Source organism: Triticum aestivum, chromosome 1D, assembly GCF_018294505.1.
Source record: "Triticum aestivum cultivar Chinese Spring chromosome 1D, IWGSC CS RefSeq v2.1, whole genome shotgun sequence".
Taxonomy (NCBI): domain Eukaryota; kingdom Viridiplantae; phylum Streptophyta; class Magnoliopsida; order Poales; family Poaceae; genus Triticum; species Triticum aestivum.
Window position 1 is genome coordinate 493,254,325 of NC_057796.1, and position 14,401 is coordinate 493,268,725.

Sequence of the window (14,401 nt, forward strand, 5' to 3'; positions counted from 1 at the left end):
CGCAACTCCGGCTGCCCCTACGGCGACTGCTCCGGCGCTAGCGGCGGCCGCAACCAGCAACAAAAAACGCGTCCGCCAAGTGCTCCATGAAATGCCGACAAGGTAAAAATAAAACCCCGCATCCCGTTGGTATTCGACAGTGGTTGTTCGTGATCAGTAGTGATTGTTTATAATGCTTGCTTTGACATTGTAGAGCGGAGATGAACACGGCCAAATTCCTCGCATCGTTGGAGTCCTCGGCCGCCGTTGGCCGAGGATGAGGTCCTAGAGGTGGTGGAGGTGACCGAAGCAAGCACCAAGGGCTCACTTTGAAAACTCATTTGTTTTTTTTCTCTAATTTATTTTGACAATGTTTTTCTCTCCTAATTTTTTTAGATTTTTAGATAACTTTCTCTATCTAACTTTCGCTCTAGTCAAGAGAGAGAGATCACTCTAGTCTTTTTTTTTTAGAATCTTCACTCTAGTAGTCTTCCAACTCTTCGCGAGTCACTCGTGAAAGCCCAGCCCAGCCCAGCCCATCAACATTTGGTCATCGTCAAAGTTGGACCACGCAAATCCTCACCACTCTCCGTCACGCACCATTCCCTCGCCGCTGGCGCCGGCGCCGTCGCGCCGCCATGCTCCGCCTTCGGTGCTGCGTCCTCAACCACCTCCTCTCCTCTCCAGCCACTTCTCCCGCATCCCATCTCCACCGCCTCGTCTCCGCCGCAGCGCCCGCGCCCGCCGCCCCCCCGAACGCTACCTTCGCCGTGGAGGACTACCTCGTCGAAACCTGCGGCCTCACCCGAGCGCAGGCACTCAAGGCCTCCGCAAAGCTCCCCCACCTCAAGTCCCCCTCCAATCCCGACGCCGTCCTCGCCTTCCTCGCCGGCCTCGGCCTCTCCGGCGCCGATGTCGCCGCGGCCGTCGCGAGGGACCCCAGGCTCCTCTGCGCCAAACTGGATAAAGCCCTGGCCTCCAACGTCGCGGGGCTCGCCGGCCTCGGCCTCTCGCGCTGCGAGATCGCCCGCATCGTCTCGCTCGCCGGCTATTCCTTGGGCAACAAATCCGCCGTCTCCAAGCTACACTACTACCTGCCCCTCTTCGGCTCACCCGAGAAGTTCATCCAGGCGATGAAGTTCAATACCAATCTCCTCACGTACAGCCTGGAGCGGGTCACCAAGCCCAATGTCGCGTTCCTGCGCAAGTGCGGGCTAGGTGCTTGTGATATTGCCAAGCTGTGCGCCGCTCGGTCGAGGATGCTCACCATCAACATAGACCGCCTCCGGGCGATGGTGGCATTCGCCGAAGGTCTAGGCGTACCCCGTGGCTCTAGGATGTTCTGGCGCGCCCTGAATGCTGTTGCAGCTCTCCGTGAGGAGAATATCGCCGCCAAAGTGGACAGCTTGAAGAACATTTTCAGGTGGTCCGGTGCTGAGGTGGGCATTGCTTTTTGTAAGGCCCCAATGGTGTTGGCATTGTCCAAGGACCTGCTGCAGAGCAAGTCAGACTTCCTTATCTCTGAGGTGGGATTGACACCAGCATACATTGCTCCGCGGTCGACATTGCTCACTTTCAGCCTGGAGGGTCGGCTAAAGCCACGGTACTACGTTACAAAGTTTCTTAAGGAAAATGGATTGCTAGATCATGACCGGGACTACTATTCTGCTGTCATCCTGACAGAGAAGGTGTTCATGGAGAAGTTCATATGCCCTCACAAGGAAGCTGCACCGCAGCTCTCTGAAGACTACGCAGTAGCTTGCAAGGGGGAAGTGCCGACTAGATTCAGATTTTCAGGAACAAAGAACCTGCAATGAAAAATGTAACTGCTTATGGCACACAAAAGTTTTGACTCCCGCAAGTTGGTAAGTCATGTTTTGGTGTTCCTCGCCTAATTAGATGTGAATTGTCCGCCATTGTATGTCTGTTTCATGCTGGTTTGGACATTTTACATGTCTGTTACATGTTTTGGTGTTTTTCGCCTAATTATATGCAAATTGTCCGCTATTGTATGTCTGTTACATGCTGGTTTGGACATTTCTAATGCCTGATGAAACTGATAATTTTCGCCCTGAATCATGATTTGTTGATTCCATAATTCAGTAGAGAAGAAAGCATCGACGGTTATGAACTTGTTCATCCTCATGCCATGATTAGAGAAGAGATCAGGCCATTCTGCAATGCCCAAATAAAAAATCTAGTTTCAAACTAGGTGGTGATGCGTTTCAAGTTTTTTTTTTTGTAATTTTCTGCATTGCAAGAATTTTGGTATTTCGGTAACACGTCATAAAATTATCATTTCAAATGTCCCTGCGTTCTTCATTTTGGTTAAGAAATAAGTACATAAGTATATGGTAGAGCCTAGGTATGTGTATCATACACGAAAAGGTTCACATGTCTAGTTCAAAAGCTGTCAACAATTTAGCATGCAATCATTTCAGTTTGGATTGCCTGTATGTGACCACAGGGAAGCTAGCACATCTTGGAGTTGGAGTTGTTTTACAAAACTGTCATTTTAATCGTCTGTAATTCCTAAATTTGCAGTACAACTTTTTCCACCATGGTCATCAATTAATTAAAGTGTCTCCAACAATGTATTTGACAATCATGTTTGTAGCAAATATATGAATGTGTCTAGCGCAAATTCAGTGTCCTAATGGGAAGTATTTGTGAATATGTATACTGTGGATACCCATCCATATCTGTTGTCACGAATGTTTAAATTTCTGTTGTACGAACTACATTCCCTACATTTATATGGATCACCTATGTATTTTAACACATGTATCGATCATTTTACCTGTGTATGTGATAATGATTTTTGTGAGGTGAAATTGGGTGAGTGAGAAAATACTCTGATATTTGAATGTAGCAATGTAGTTTTTAGATAGCTGCACGAGGACCCGCTGAGAGCGCTTAATTTTTTCTTCCTGTGCATATGTGCATCCATCGAAGTGGATCAATTTCTAGCAGTTGATATTATGAGTGTCAGTGTTTCCTCATACCAATTGTTTTGAGCAATTAAATTGGTAAGTGTCTACAACAGGTTCTTGGCCAAGTCAAGTTGATGGTGTAATCAGATGTTTTGTTCCTCAAAATCTGATTGTTTTAATTAGAGTGAGGTCTAAGAAACAAAATACATGGATTTTAAATTCGGAATTAGCTACCATGCTTAATTTTTTCTATGCCCTTGTGTATTTTTCATTTGAACCTTGCAGACAATAATAATACTCTGGGGGACACATATATATATTAGACATATCTTGTCCAGTGCTACGTTGTTCTTTGAAGTATGTCTGATCGATGCCCTCTTTTTATTTGATTGATGAAGTGACTTACAAGGTGGGAGGACGGCAATAAATAGGACTGCTTGACTGAATGTTGTAGATCGATGGTGCATCCTTCCTTGGAGGAGAAGATGTGCTGAGACTGGACCTGAATGTAGATGGTCCATGGTGCTTTCAGGTGATGGGCATGGCGGCTGGGTCCTTGCTTGCTATGTACAGTAAGCGCGATGCCGATGCCCTGAAGGAGCTTAAGCGACAAGTATGGCCTGATGTGACTGAGCAGGAGTTTTCTTCAGAGAAGAAGAGGCTCCTTCTCGTATATTGTGCTAGAGATTGTATGGAATATGTGACATGGACCAACCTTACCCTGTGAATGTAAATGTGCTGTTGGCTGAACTTGCACCTCTGCAATTTTATATCTGACTTTATGACGGTATTATGTTGTTCATGTCAGTCGTAAATGCCAATAGGTCTTGCTCAATTATGATATATTTTCCTGTGCCAATTCAACAATTTTTGTTTCTGGGGATGGATGGCTGTTGAGACTTTTTTATGTTAAATATTGTAGGTCATGTACATATAGTCTTGCATGTTGATAGCCGATGGCGATGTAAATTTATTAGACCTTTTACTTCTTTAGATGGCATCATACCTACAACTTAAACTATTATGCACTCGTGCAGTCGTGCTTAAAATACCATTTGGTGATCATAGTGCAGAAGTGCAAAATATTCCTGGTTATTGCCAAGTGGCTGCAAGGTGCATTCAGATATGTATTAACTGACATGTGTTTATTCTGTCTTCGCCGCCTTTTGCAGAGTCAGCTGCTGAATACGGGTGATGATATGATGGCCTCGTCTTTACCAGAATCATCCAAATTTGCTCGCTGGTTTTGCCATGAAGGTAATCCTCTTTCGTAATTGTGGCATATGCTATGTGTCGGTCACTAGAACTAGAATCGTCATGCTATAAAAAGTTCCCAACAGAAGTAAATTTTGTGGACATGCTGTCAGCACCTGTGTACTGATGCTAAGTCTGAACCCCAAAATGTCACACAGATTCGACACTAAAAGTTTCAGTCAATGAACGGCTAGGATTGGAAGTCCAGTGAGGTTTAGAAGGGATCAGTTAACTCCACTGTTTGCATGTCATTAGATTTACCTTTACAGTATTTGAATTCACGTTAAAAGCTGAGTTGTAATGAACTATAAGTCGTTGGGCTTGCAATGAAAGGGTAAGAAAGTTGATGACAAACTAGTGTACTGTGGCTTAGCTGTCGTCCTCTTCCTCTCTTCCGATCTATCTAACCCGAGGGCCGAACCCTAGACAATTTCGCTCAAGACCGGTCCAAATAGACCCCCAGGGCACAACACATACCCCTCTTTTATGGCATGCAAAATGCAGTTTGGTTAAAAGACATGTTTACACTTTTTTTTACAGTGTTCGTTTGATGATAATTTCTTCTAATTCGCTTTTTATCTGTATATCCTGTAAATTCAAAATCTTCAGAGGACTTGCCATCAATGAGCCAGCTCTCCATGATTGTCAAAAAGGAAAATCCAGGTCCACAAAACATAGCTCGTGGTCCAACTTTGTCTGATGGTGCTATTCAGAATTTATCTTCAAAACTAACTACCGATAAATTCGATACTACATCAAAGTTACCATCATTTCCGTCTCCCGAACAGTACAGCGATGCTGGTATCCCAGAGCCAGCTCCAGTTGTGATGAAGTGTGAGGATCTAGAGCAGGCGATGCTGACACAGGTTGCTAGCAATAGCAGTTCTACTCAGCAGACTAGAGAGGCATCAGGTTGGTTTGGACGAGCCAACCGCCATGCAGAAAATAGCTGTAGACAATCATGCATCGCATCACCTTCCATTATTACAGTATAGGGAACAGATATCAAGGGATCAGCTCCGTTCGGTTTCCCCATAGGATCAGCTGATGAACCACAGAGTTCTGATGTAAATGTCATGATCAATGGTGGGATATATGGAACTGTTCCGATTAACAGAACTGAAACTGTTTCTATTCAGGGGTCTGCATACAGTAATGAAGGATATTACCCTGGTGAAGAGAGGCTCTGCCCTTCATCAACAACAATAAAGACGGAGATGCTTTTGAAGAACCAAGAACTGGAATAGAGTACATAAATACATAATTCAGTGGTCCAAGTCAGGGTACTAGCTTTGACAAGAATGGCTTGGAAATTAATCTGCCTGAGGAAGACAGTTTGGTTACAATGAATGTATCTTTGGTTGCCGTCACTGAGATCCGGTGGGGTGGAGGTGCAATTGTTGGAGAAGGCTCCGAGTTGATGATCTTAACTATAAACTTGAAAGCCTTTCAAGTAGTTGGTCCTGATGCTCTGGGGTCTCGTTCCAACAAACATCGTTGTCAGGTCGAGTCTCAGAATCTTTACCATCCTGTACAGGGTAGGCAACCTGCACTGGCTCCTCGTCCTATGCTCAATCACGTTACCAGGTGGAGTCAGCTGTCAGCAAGCCCTATTTGACATGCCACATGATCCCCGCCCTTCTTTTCCACCTAATATTTGTCTTTCTAGTTACTTGTTTTGATCATTGTCAAAAGTAACTGCTCGTGATTTTGATGAAGTAGCAAAGTTGGTATATACTCCCTCCGTTCCTAAATATTTGTCTTTCTAGACATTTCAAATGACTACCACATACAGATGTATGTAGACATATTTTAGAGTGTAGATTCACTCATTTTGCTCCGTATGTAGTCACTTGTTGAAATGTCTAGAAAGACAAATATTTAGGAACGGAGGGAGTATATACTAGTTGTACTTGTCTGAAATACTACAATCCTTGCATGCATGTGGTTGGGCCCTTTTGAAATTTGCACTAGTCTGTACGTGTTGGCATGATTCATTTCATTTCATTTCACTGCTAAGACTGCATTAGGACCTGCCTTTCTTTTCTTCAGTACAGTACGTGATTTACCATTCTTTCAGAATTCAGATTGTGCCTCCTACTTGTTTCTTTTATTCAGTTTATTATTTATACGTCTGAACTAGCAGCTCCGGTTGATGCGCATCTCTTGTGTGGACGGCGCATGGAGTTGCTCTGCTTTTTGGAACGAGCTGGCCAGACCACGTGGGCGTATGGTCAGATTTGTAGCCTCGTTGGATCATTATTTTTAAAATGGAGGCAAAAGATTTGACTCGTCAATTAATCAAGAAGATAATTGCTCGGTTAATTAACGAAAAACCAGTCGAGAACTGATACATATAGATCACATGCGGACCACTCGCTAAGAAAGAAACTCCATGACCCCATCGTCAATCCGACAAATATACATAACGTGCAACCACCACGACCCCTTACACTTCCACGTCGCAAAGAAGCCCCCAACGAAACCATGGTTGAAGAGAACAGACGCCACCAAATCCACGGAGACGAGCCAATCAGAGATGGTGGTCGAAATGACTGAGAATCAGCCATTAAGTAGCCGCGGACGCCTTACTAGTGGCGCTACTCTTCTTGCCTATGCTCTTGAGAGCCTTCTACACCTTCTTGATTTTGCCCGTAAAAGCCTCCTCCATTAGGAGGCAAGCAATCGCCTTGGCAGATGGCTCACGGGTTGGGCTCGGTGGCCTCTTTTATTCATCCGTGCGCTTTGGCATCTTTCACAGCTGACAGCCGTGCATGTGCATGATCCCCCTTTGTTGGCGATGAAGTAGGCAGAGTCCGTCTATAATAAACTAAACTGGTCACATTCAGATAAAACTTTCGGTACGGTACTAATCTGCGGGCAGCTCGCCGCGGATGCCGTCTCCTACGTCGTACCAGCAGCTCTCGTCAGGGCCGGCTAAGGACAGAAGCGCGACGCCGTCGACCCCCAGCCTCTCTCTTTCCCCTCGCCCGTGACTATCCCCGTCCTCCTCTGCTCTCTTCCCCGAACGCACCGGCAGCACGCCGCTGTGAACCACCGCCCTTCTCCTCGCCTCCCCAAGTTGTCTAAAAGCTGCGCCGAGCCACGCTGCATCTCCTCACCGACGAACACGAGCCCGGGAGCACCACCGCCTCTCTTCCCCGATCGCCACCGTCAACTCTTCCCCGAGATGGCCGACGACGCCATCGAATGCTCCGTTTTTCTCCTGTTCCCGTTCGAGCCCTAGCTAGCTAGCCATTCCGTTATGGCCGAGCGCTCTCTGTAATCCTGTAATCCCTGCTAGTATTCTATATGAATTCCTCAACCTTTTGCTTCTCTTATTTTGTTTCAGTTTTTACTACTGTCAAGTGCCGCTCACATTTTTGGTAGAAATCGTTTCTGTTTATTTTAACTATGCCTTGAGTTTACATCCTTGTGCTTTAGTGAATCCGAATCCTAATTGTTTGGGCAATCTGTTCATTTGGTTATAGTTGAAAAATCTGAAATGATGAGTGTCATGTTTATCATGTTCCTGTGTGCACTTGTTCTGAACCTTAGCTGCTGCTCCTTTTACTTGTCAGTTTCGTCAGAGTTCTGTTTTGGTTAACTGATGGCTTGCAAGATCTTCATCTTTCTATACTACTCCCTCCGTCCGCTTGTTCCTCAAATGGATGTATCTAGCACTAACTTGGTGCTAATGCTAGATACATCCATTTGAGGGACACGTTTTTTCGGACGGAGGTAATACCTTTATTTCTCCTTGTCATTCTACTAGATAGAGGATTAGTTTTGCATCTGTGGAAGAAATCTTTCACCCTTTCTCAGAGTAGCTTGGCTTTAGGATTTTGCTTTGCAATTATACTTCAATCCCTGGACAAGATCCAGAACAGGACCCAAACCAAGATTTGCTACATTTAAGTTTGTAAAATGCCAAATAGTAGGGTAAGCCGCAAATTTGTATGGCTGCTGCCGGTAAACTTTGGAAATGAGCATCATGATGTTCAAATTTATTTTGAAAAAAATGCTTAGTCCTTTTGCATTTGACTATGAAATCAGAGTTGCTTGGTTCAAATCATTTTGCTTGGAAACTAGCTAATTAACGGAAGTCGGTGATCATGGACCTTGTGTTGTTGCCATGCTTGCTCTCCACAGTTTATTTGTTTGTTTGTTTGTTAGAGCAACTCTAGCAGACCCCGCATCCCGTCCCGACCCGTAAAATAACCGTCAAAATGCGGGTCGGGGCGGAAAAACCCGCCCGATCAGACCCCGCATCCCGCCTCGGCCAGCAAAAATTTTTAGGAGGCGCGGCAAAATCCCGAGCCCAACCTGGAAAAACGCGGGTTTCCCCCTCGCGGCTGCGGTGCCCTGCATATAAGCGGAAACGGTTGGTGGGGGGACATTTCATCCCGCGCTTTCTCCCACCAACCACCTCTCCTCTCCCCTCTCGCGCCGCCGCCGGCCGCCGCCCAAGATTCCGGCGACCGCAGCCGGCAGGAGCACGCCGGAAGGCCGCCACGCGCACGAGGCCTCCCCCTCCCCCCTCCCCCCTGTGTCGGCGGGCCGCCGAATTTGCAGATCTGCGGCATTGCCGGATTTGGCTTTTTTCGGCCACCGGTTGCTGCCCCAAGCGATGGAGTGGTCGGGGAGCCTCTCCCGCAGCCCAGGCAAGGGCGCATCGCCGCATGCAGGTGCGAGTTCGTCCGCCCGCCGTACTCGTCCAGCCGTCCACCGGGCTCGGCGCTCGTGCAGCGTCTTTGTGGCTTGCCGATGCCGCTCATAGAGTGCGACGACTACACGCTGAAAGTGCTGCGGCTCACTTCGAGCATGCCGAAGCACCCCGGATGGGTGTTCTTCAAATGCGAAAACGACCGGGAACGTGCACTTGCGGTAGCTCGTTTCACAGTTCATTCTTTAGCTAAATTGCGGTGGCTCACTTCGAGCTTGCTCATTCTTTTGTGTAGGACGAAGGATGCTCATTTTGGTTTTGGGAAGGGCAATACATTGATTTGTTGATAGAAAGATATTTAATAGATGTTAGTGCACTCCTTAGTACAATCGAAGGCAATGATGCGGCTGCATGTGCAACTAGAGGGGAAGCAACATCTACTTCTTCCGAACCAAAGATGAAGAAAGAAGAATGCAAAATCAAGAATCCACATATTTCTTTGGTCTTGCTATTCTAGCAAAGATTTGGTGATGCTTTTTGTATTCAATGTTGTCAAAGCAATGCAATATGCTAGATCAAATTGAGTTGCAAATTTAAGTTTTGTGGGACGGGAGGAGATGCGCCAGATCAGACGCCGCAACCCCAACCCGTAAAAAAGCATGTTCTGGGAATATCCTTTTTTACGGGTCCATTATGCGGGGTCTGCAACTGCGGCCGTCTGCGCCGACCGGCAAAGACGTTTTTCCGCGAACTGCAAAAACGTTTTGCGGGTCGGGAGAATGCGGGGTCTGCTAGAGTTGCTCTTATCAATGATAGGGGAAAACAAAGTAGAGGTTGTCAAACTTCTCCATGGGCGGGAGCTCCTATTAGATGCTCCGTGCGTCAAAATGTTGGCCCGACACAAAGAGCGTCCCCACCTGAGCCGGCCAATTACAGTAGTGCATATCCTCATTTTCTTCCCCTGCGACAAGTGTCAACTGCCCTAAAAAGACACTGCAGCAATCGGGTGACTGTAGCAGCCAGTTTTCAAAGAGTTCTGGATTTTTTATCAACTATTCAGAACTTCTAAACTCCCACTATTTTTAAATTTTTTGAACATTTTTAGTAAGTCCGAACATTTAAAAAAATGCAGATTTTTTTTAATTTTTAGTTTTTTTGGACTGACATTTTATTTGAAAAACCCAGGAAAAACCTTAGCATTGCATCTGGCTGTCACGCGCTGCATAGGGAACCCCCGACTGGGCTGGCCCATTAGCAGGCGTGGCGCGATGGTGGATAGTGCATCATTGAAATTCCAAAAATGGAAATGCGGAGGTGCACGCCTGTAGCTAGCCACAAGAGCTATTGGGCGTTAGTGACTTCTTCTCACCGCCAAACACTAAAGACTATATTCAGCGGCAGATCAAGCAATAAAAAAACATTTCTAGAAATTCTGATTTTTTTAGTTGAGATGAACAATTTTGAAAAAGAGATATGTTTTTGCAAAAATGAGAACAAATTTTAAAATTGAGAAACATTTTCTTGGAAAGAAGAATATTTTTACAAACTTCCAAACATTTTCTGAAAACATGGACATTTTTTGAAAATGGGTACACTTTTTCAAAGGGTGAACATTTTTTGAATTTGCAAACAATTGTTGAAAATGTGAACATTGTTTCAACATTTGAACTTGTTTCGAAAAAACATGAACGTTTTTTATAACTTGCGAACAATTTTTCAAAAAATAAGCACATTTTGAAATTTCAATTTATTTTGATAAACACGAACAATTTTGTAAAAATGAACAAATCTATGAATTTAATGGAACAATTTTTGAAACTTGTGTATTGACGAAATAAGGAAAAAAATCAGGAAAAACAAAAAATAAAATGAAAGTGAAAACTGCTATCCAAGATAGAAAAATTAAAAGGTCATAGTTTTCACTTTCATTGGTGAAAACTGTGAATTTTTCAACTCTCGTCATTTTAAAAGACGAGAGTGGACTTGTAACTGGACCCCAACCTTTTTTGTCCCACTTGCGAGTCGAGAGTGGACTTTCAACTAAGACAAAAAAATCGAGGCTCAGTTGCAAGGCGAGAGTGGGATTGCAACTGAGGACAAAAGGCCGGGTTTCAGTGCGAGTTGAAGGTGGACTTGCAACTGCGACAAAAAAGGTCAGATCCCAATTACGAGTCGAGGGTGGATTTGCAACTGGCACGAAAAAAGATTGTGTCCCAGTTACGAGTTGAGTGTGGGATTGCAACTGGGAGAAAAAAGGGTCGGACCCCAGTTGCGAGTCGATTGTGGACTTGTGGTCGGACCCTAGTTACGGGTGGAGAGTGAACTTGCAACTGAGACAAAAAAAGGTCTAAACCCCATTTGTGAGTTGAGGGTGGACTTGCAGCTTGGACAAAAAAAGGCGAGCCAGAGTTGTGAGTTGAAGGTGGACTTGCAATTAGGACAAAAAAAGGACACGCCCCCGTTGCGAGTCAAGGGTGGACTTGCAACTAAGACAAAAAAAGATCGGGTCCAAGTTGCGAGTCGATGGTGGACTGGCAACTGGGATATGGCTCGATTCCTTGTCGATGGTGAACTTGCAACTGGGATTGCACAAAATTATGATGCCAGTTGGGAGTCGATGATGCACTTGCTACTGGGACAATTACAAACTATGAGCCCTAGTTTCGGCTCGAGGATGAAGTTCCAACTGGGATGAAAAACAAACTATAGTCCCAGTTGCCGGCCTGCACATCGTGACATGGCACACACGCGATAAAACAACACACAATCAAGATTTGCACAATATTTAAAGCGAACATATCGTATATTCAAAAACTTTGACGATATATTACTAAATTTCATCTAGATGCGATGTAGCAAATCCATTTTAAGAAGTTAATGAATTTTAAACAAATAGAATAATGTAGAAAGGGGGGGGAGGTGAAAATAAAAGCTGTGAATTTTTAAGATTTAATAAATATTTAACAGATAAATGAAATAGTAAAACAACAAGATAGATTCACCCAGCAACAAACACGAAAAACATAACGATAATCCACCCCAAATGACAAACACGAATCAGGTTGTGTAGATTGTTTTAGTACATTGTTCTGGTTCAATAGAACAACATATTACCCCGATGATAATATGAGGACATAGAAATGTTATTTTACAGGAGGCTGAAGTCACGAAAAATAAAAAATAATTGAAAAGAAGAGAAAAATGTCCAGCCACCACCTCCCAATATTAAACTAAAAAGAAATAAACACCGCGGCCTCTCTTTAGTCGCTCCTGTTCGGAAGGACTTAAAATATAAAAATGGACGACGCTGCCTCTCCTTCTTTTTGCTTTTTTTATTTAGATGTGCAATAACTATGGCACATTCAGGTCAGATGTGCCCTAATCAAACCCGTAAATATATTATACATCCAGATTCAGACGTGAAATAGCAAATCCCTTTTTTTTTTCTGAAACAACCAGCATAACTTTGACATGTAGCAACAATCACAAGTCCAACTAGAAAAAAAGGCAATCATTTGTACTCCCTCTGTAAACTAATATAAGAGCGTTTAGATTACTAAAATAATGACCTAAACGCTCTTATATTAGTTTACCGAGGGAGTAATAATTAACTCTCGTTTTTCCTTGGAAGCTCTAGGCAAGCACGCAATGGCCGCTTCATGACAGTGAAGAACTCCACTTGCGGCCGGAGATCGACGGCGAGCTCCCCCTCCCCCTCCCTCCACTGGAACTCCCTCACGAGGTTGGCTGCGAAGTAGCCTATGTGGAGCATCGCGATGCCCCTGCCAGGGCACATCCTCCGCCCGGCGCCGAACGGCATCATCTTGATGGCGCCGTCGTCGCTTCCGGCCGCCGCGACGAGGCCCGTATCTCCGGCTCCGCAGGGTGCGAGGAACCGTTGTGGCTTGAACTCGTCCGGGTCAGCCCACGCCGTCCCGTCTTTTGCTAGAGACGCCAGCGGGAAGCACACTTTGGTGCCCGCCGGAACGCGCCGGCCGTCGTGGACGGCGTGGTCGTCCTCCGTCACCTGCCTGAACACGAATGACGTCGGGGGATGCAGACGGAGCGCCTCCATGATCACGGCGTTGAGGTAGTCCAGCCTCCTGAGGGCGTCCTCGCTGACTTCCTCGGCGTCCGTACCGACGGCGTCGTCGATCTCCCTCCGGACGGCCTCCTGCATGTCCGGGCGCTTCACCAGGTTGGCCATGACCCACTGCAGCGTCGAGGCCGTCGTTTCAGTTGCGGCGCCGAGGAACTCGGAGCACATGCCCACAAGCTCACCATCAGACAACCTTCGCTGCCGCCGCCTTGCTGGCTTCTGTGCGATCCGGCCGTCGTCGTCCGGGACACGGAGGTCGATGAGCGTGTCTACGTACGCCGGCGGCTCGCTGGATGGCCTGTGTCCGCCGCGGCGGGAGTGGATGAGCGGCAGGTACGTCTCCTCCTGCTTCTGCCGCAGTGCGGCCAACTTGTTCCACCGGCCACGATGGACCAGCCTAGCCACCGCCGGGACCTTGGCTTCCGCGAACACGCGCACCGCATCCAGGGACTCGACGAGCTCCCTCTGGGCGTCGGCCATGGCACGGGCGCGGCTTCCGCCGACGCCGTCCCCGAAACACATGGCGGCGACCAGGCCGAACATGGCGTAGCGGATGCTCTCCGCCGCATGGACCACGCTGTTGCTGCCTCTGCTCGGGCGTAGCGGAGCGCGTGGCGGCGCGCGGGCGCGTACCGGCGGAGCCGCGCGGGGTGGAGGAGCTCGGACGTGAGGTTGTGGCGGAGGGCGCGCCAGTGCTGGCCGTAGGGCGCCGAGGTGATGTTCTGGTGCCGGCGGCGCGATAGGATGGCGCTGGGAGAGAAGGACGGCGGGCGGTTGGAGAAGGAGCCGCTGCGCACGAGGAGGCGGTGCGCCATGACGCGGTCCGTGACAAAGACGGTGGAGGAGAGGTGATCCGGTGGTAGGATGGAGTCGATGGCCCTCGCGAGGAGCGCTTTGATCCGGGATGCACGGTGGAGGAGGAGGACGACGAGCAGGAGAATCGAGCAGGGAAGTAGGAGGAGGTCTGGCATGGCATGGCTTGCAATTTGTGATCAACCCCGTGCTCGTGGGACGCTCTCGGTGCTCCGGCCGGCCCACGAATCCACTGCTGACCATGAAAGGGAACACTGCTGGTGTGGAGTGCTCCTGGACCACTACCCACGAATCCACTGCTGACCATGAAAGGAGCATGCATCGCGTGGTGGTCGATGGTCCACGGATGGTGATGATGCATGGCACTTGCTCTACGTGTCTCTTTCCTTCATCTTTCTCCCAATATCCACGATCACGCTGCGTCGCCGTATCTAGTGTTCCTCCCTCCCTCCTAGAGAGTTTTTTTTTCTGATCGTTTGATTCAGATTTTTCTCTCATGCCCCGATGACGTTTCTTTTTGGTTTTCCGATTTAAGATCAGCTTGTGTTGCCCGCCGTCGCCGTCGACCCCACGCACCTCTACTCCGAAACCGGCGCAACCACCCGGCGGCCTCGCCCGTCACGGCCGTCTTGGTCACCACCACGTCGCTGCTTGTGC

At 47.3% G+C, this 14,401-nt stretch overlaps 1 protein-coding gene and 2 pseudogenes across 3 annotated transcripts; 2 read left to right on the forward strand and 1 right to left on the reverse strand.

The window, feature by feature from the left end:
• Positions 1–495: 495 nt before the first annotated feature.
• LOC123183392 (uncharacterized) lies at positions 496–4,074 on the forward strand. 3 transcript variants are annotated; one of them, XR_006492521.1, is made up of 3 exons: positions 497–1,582; positions 1,663–1,844; positions 3,311–4,074. XR_006492521.1 is itself a non-coding variant. In XM_044596189.1 (2 exons), the coding sequence occupies exons 1-2, from the start codon at positions 618–620 to the stop codon at positions 1,721–1,723; spliced, it is 1,026 nt and encodes a 341-aa protein (XP_044452124.1). In that variant the 5' UTR covers positions 496–617; the 3' UTR covers positions 1,724–2,000. The 3 variants fall into 3 exon arrangements, 2 of the variants coding, with proteins under 2 accessions (XP_044452124.1, XP_044452123.1); XM_044596189.1 differs by lacking the exon at positions 3,311–4,074 and having other exon boundaries at positions 496–1,582; positions 1,663–2,000; XM_044596188.1 differs by having other exon boundaries at positions 502–1,844; positions 3,311–4,072.
• LOC123161612 (uncharacterized) lies at positions 3,454–5,940 on the forward strand (annotated as a pseudogene).
• Positions 5,941–12,257: 6,317 nt separating this feature from the next.
• On the reverse strand, positions 12,258–13,998 carry LOC123179507 (cytochrome P450 89A2-like; annotated as a pseudogene).
• Positions 13,999–14,401: the final 403 nt, after the last annotated feature.

Bases quoted from the DNA above. Each gene is read 5' to 3' on its own strand.
- LOC123183392 (XM_044596188.1), top strand. From the start codon at position 618: ATGCTCCGCCTTCGGTGCTGCGTCCTCAACCACCTCCTCTCCTCTCCA.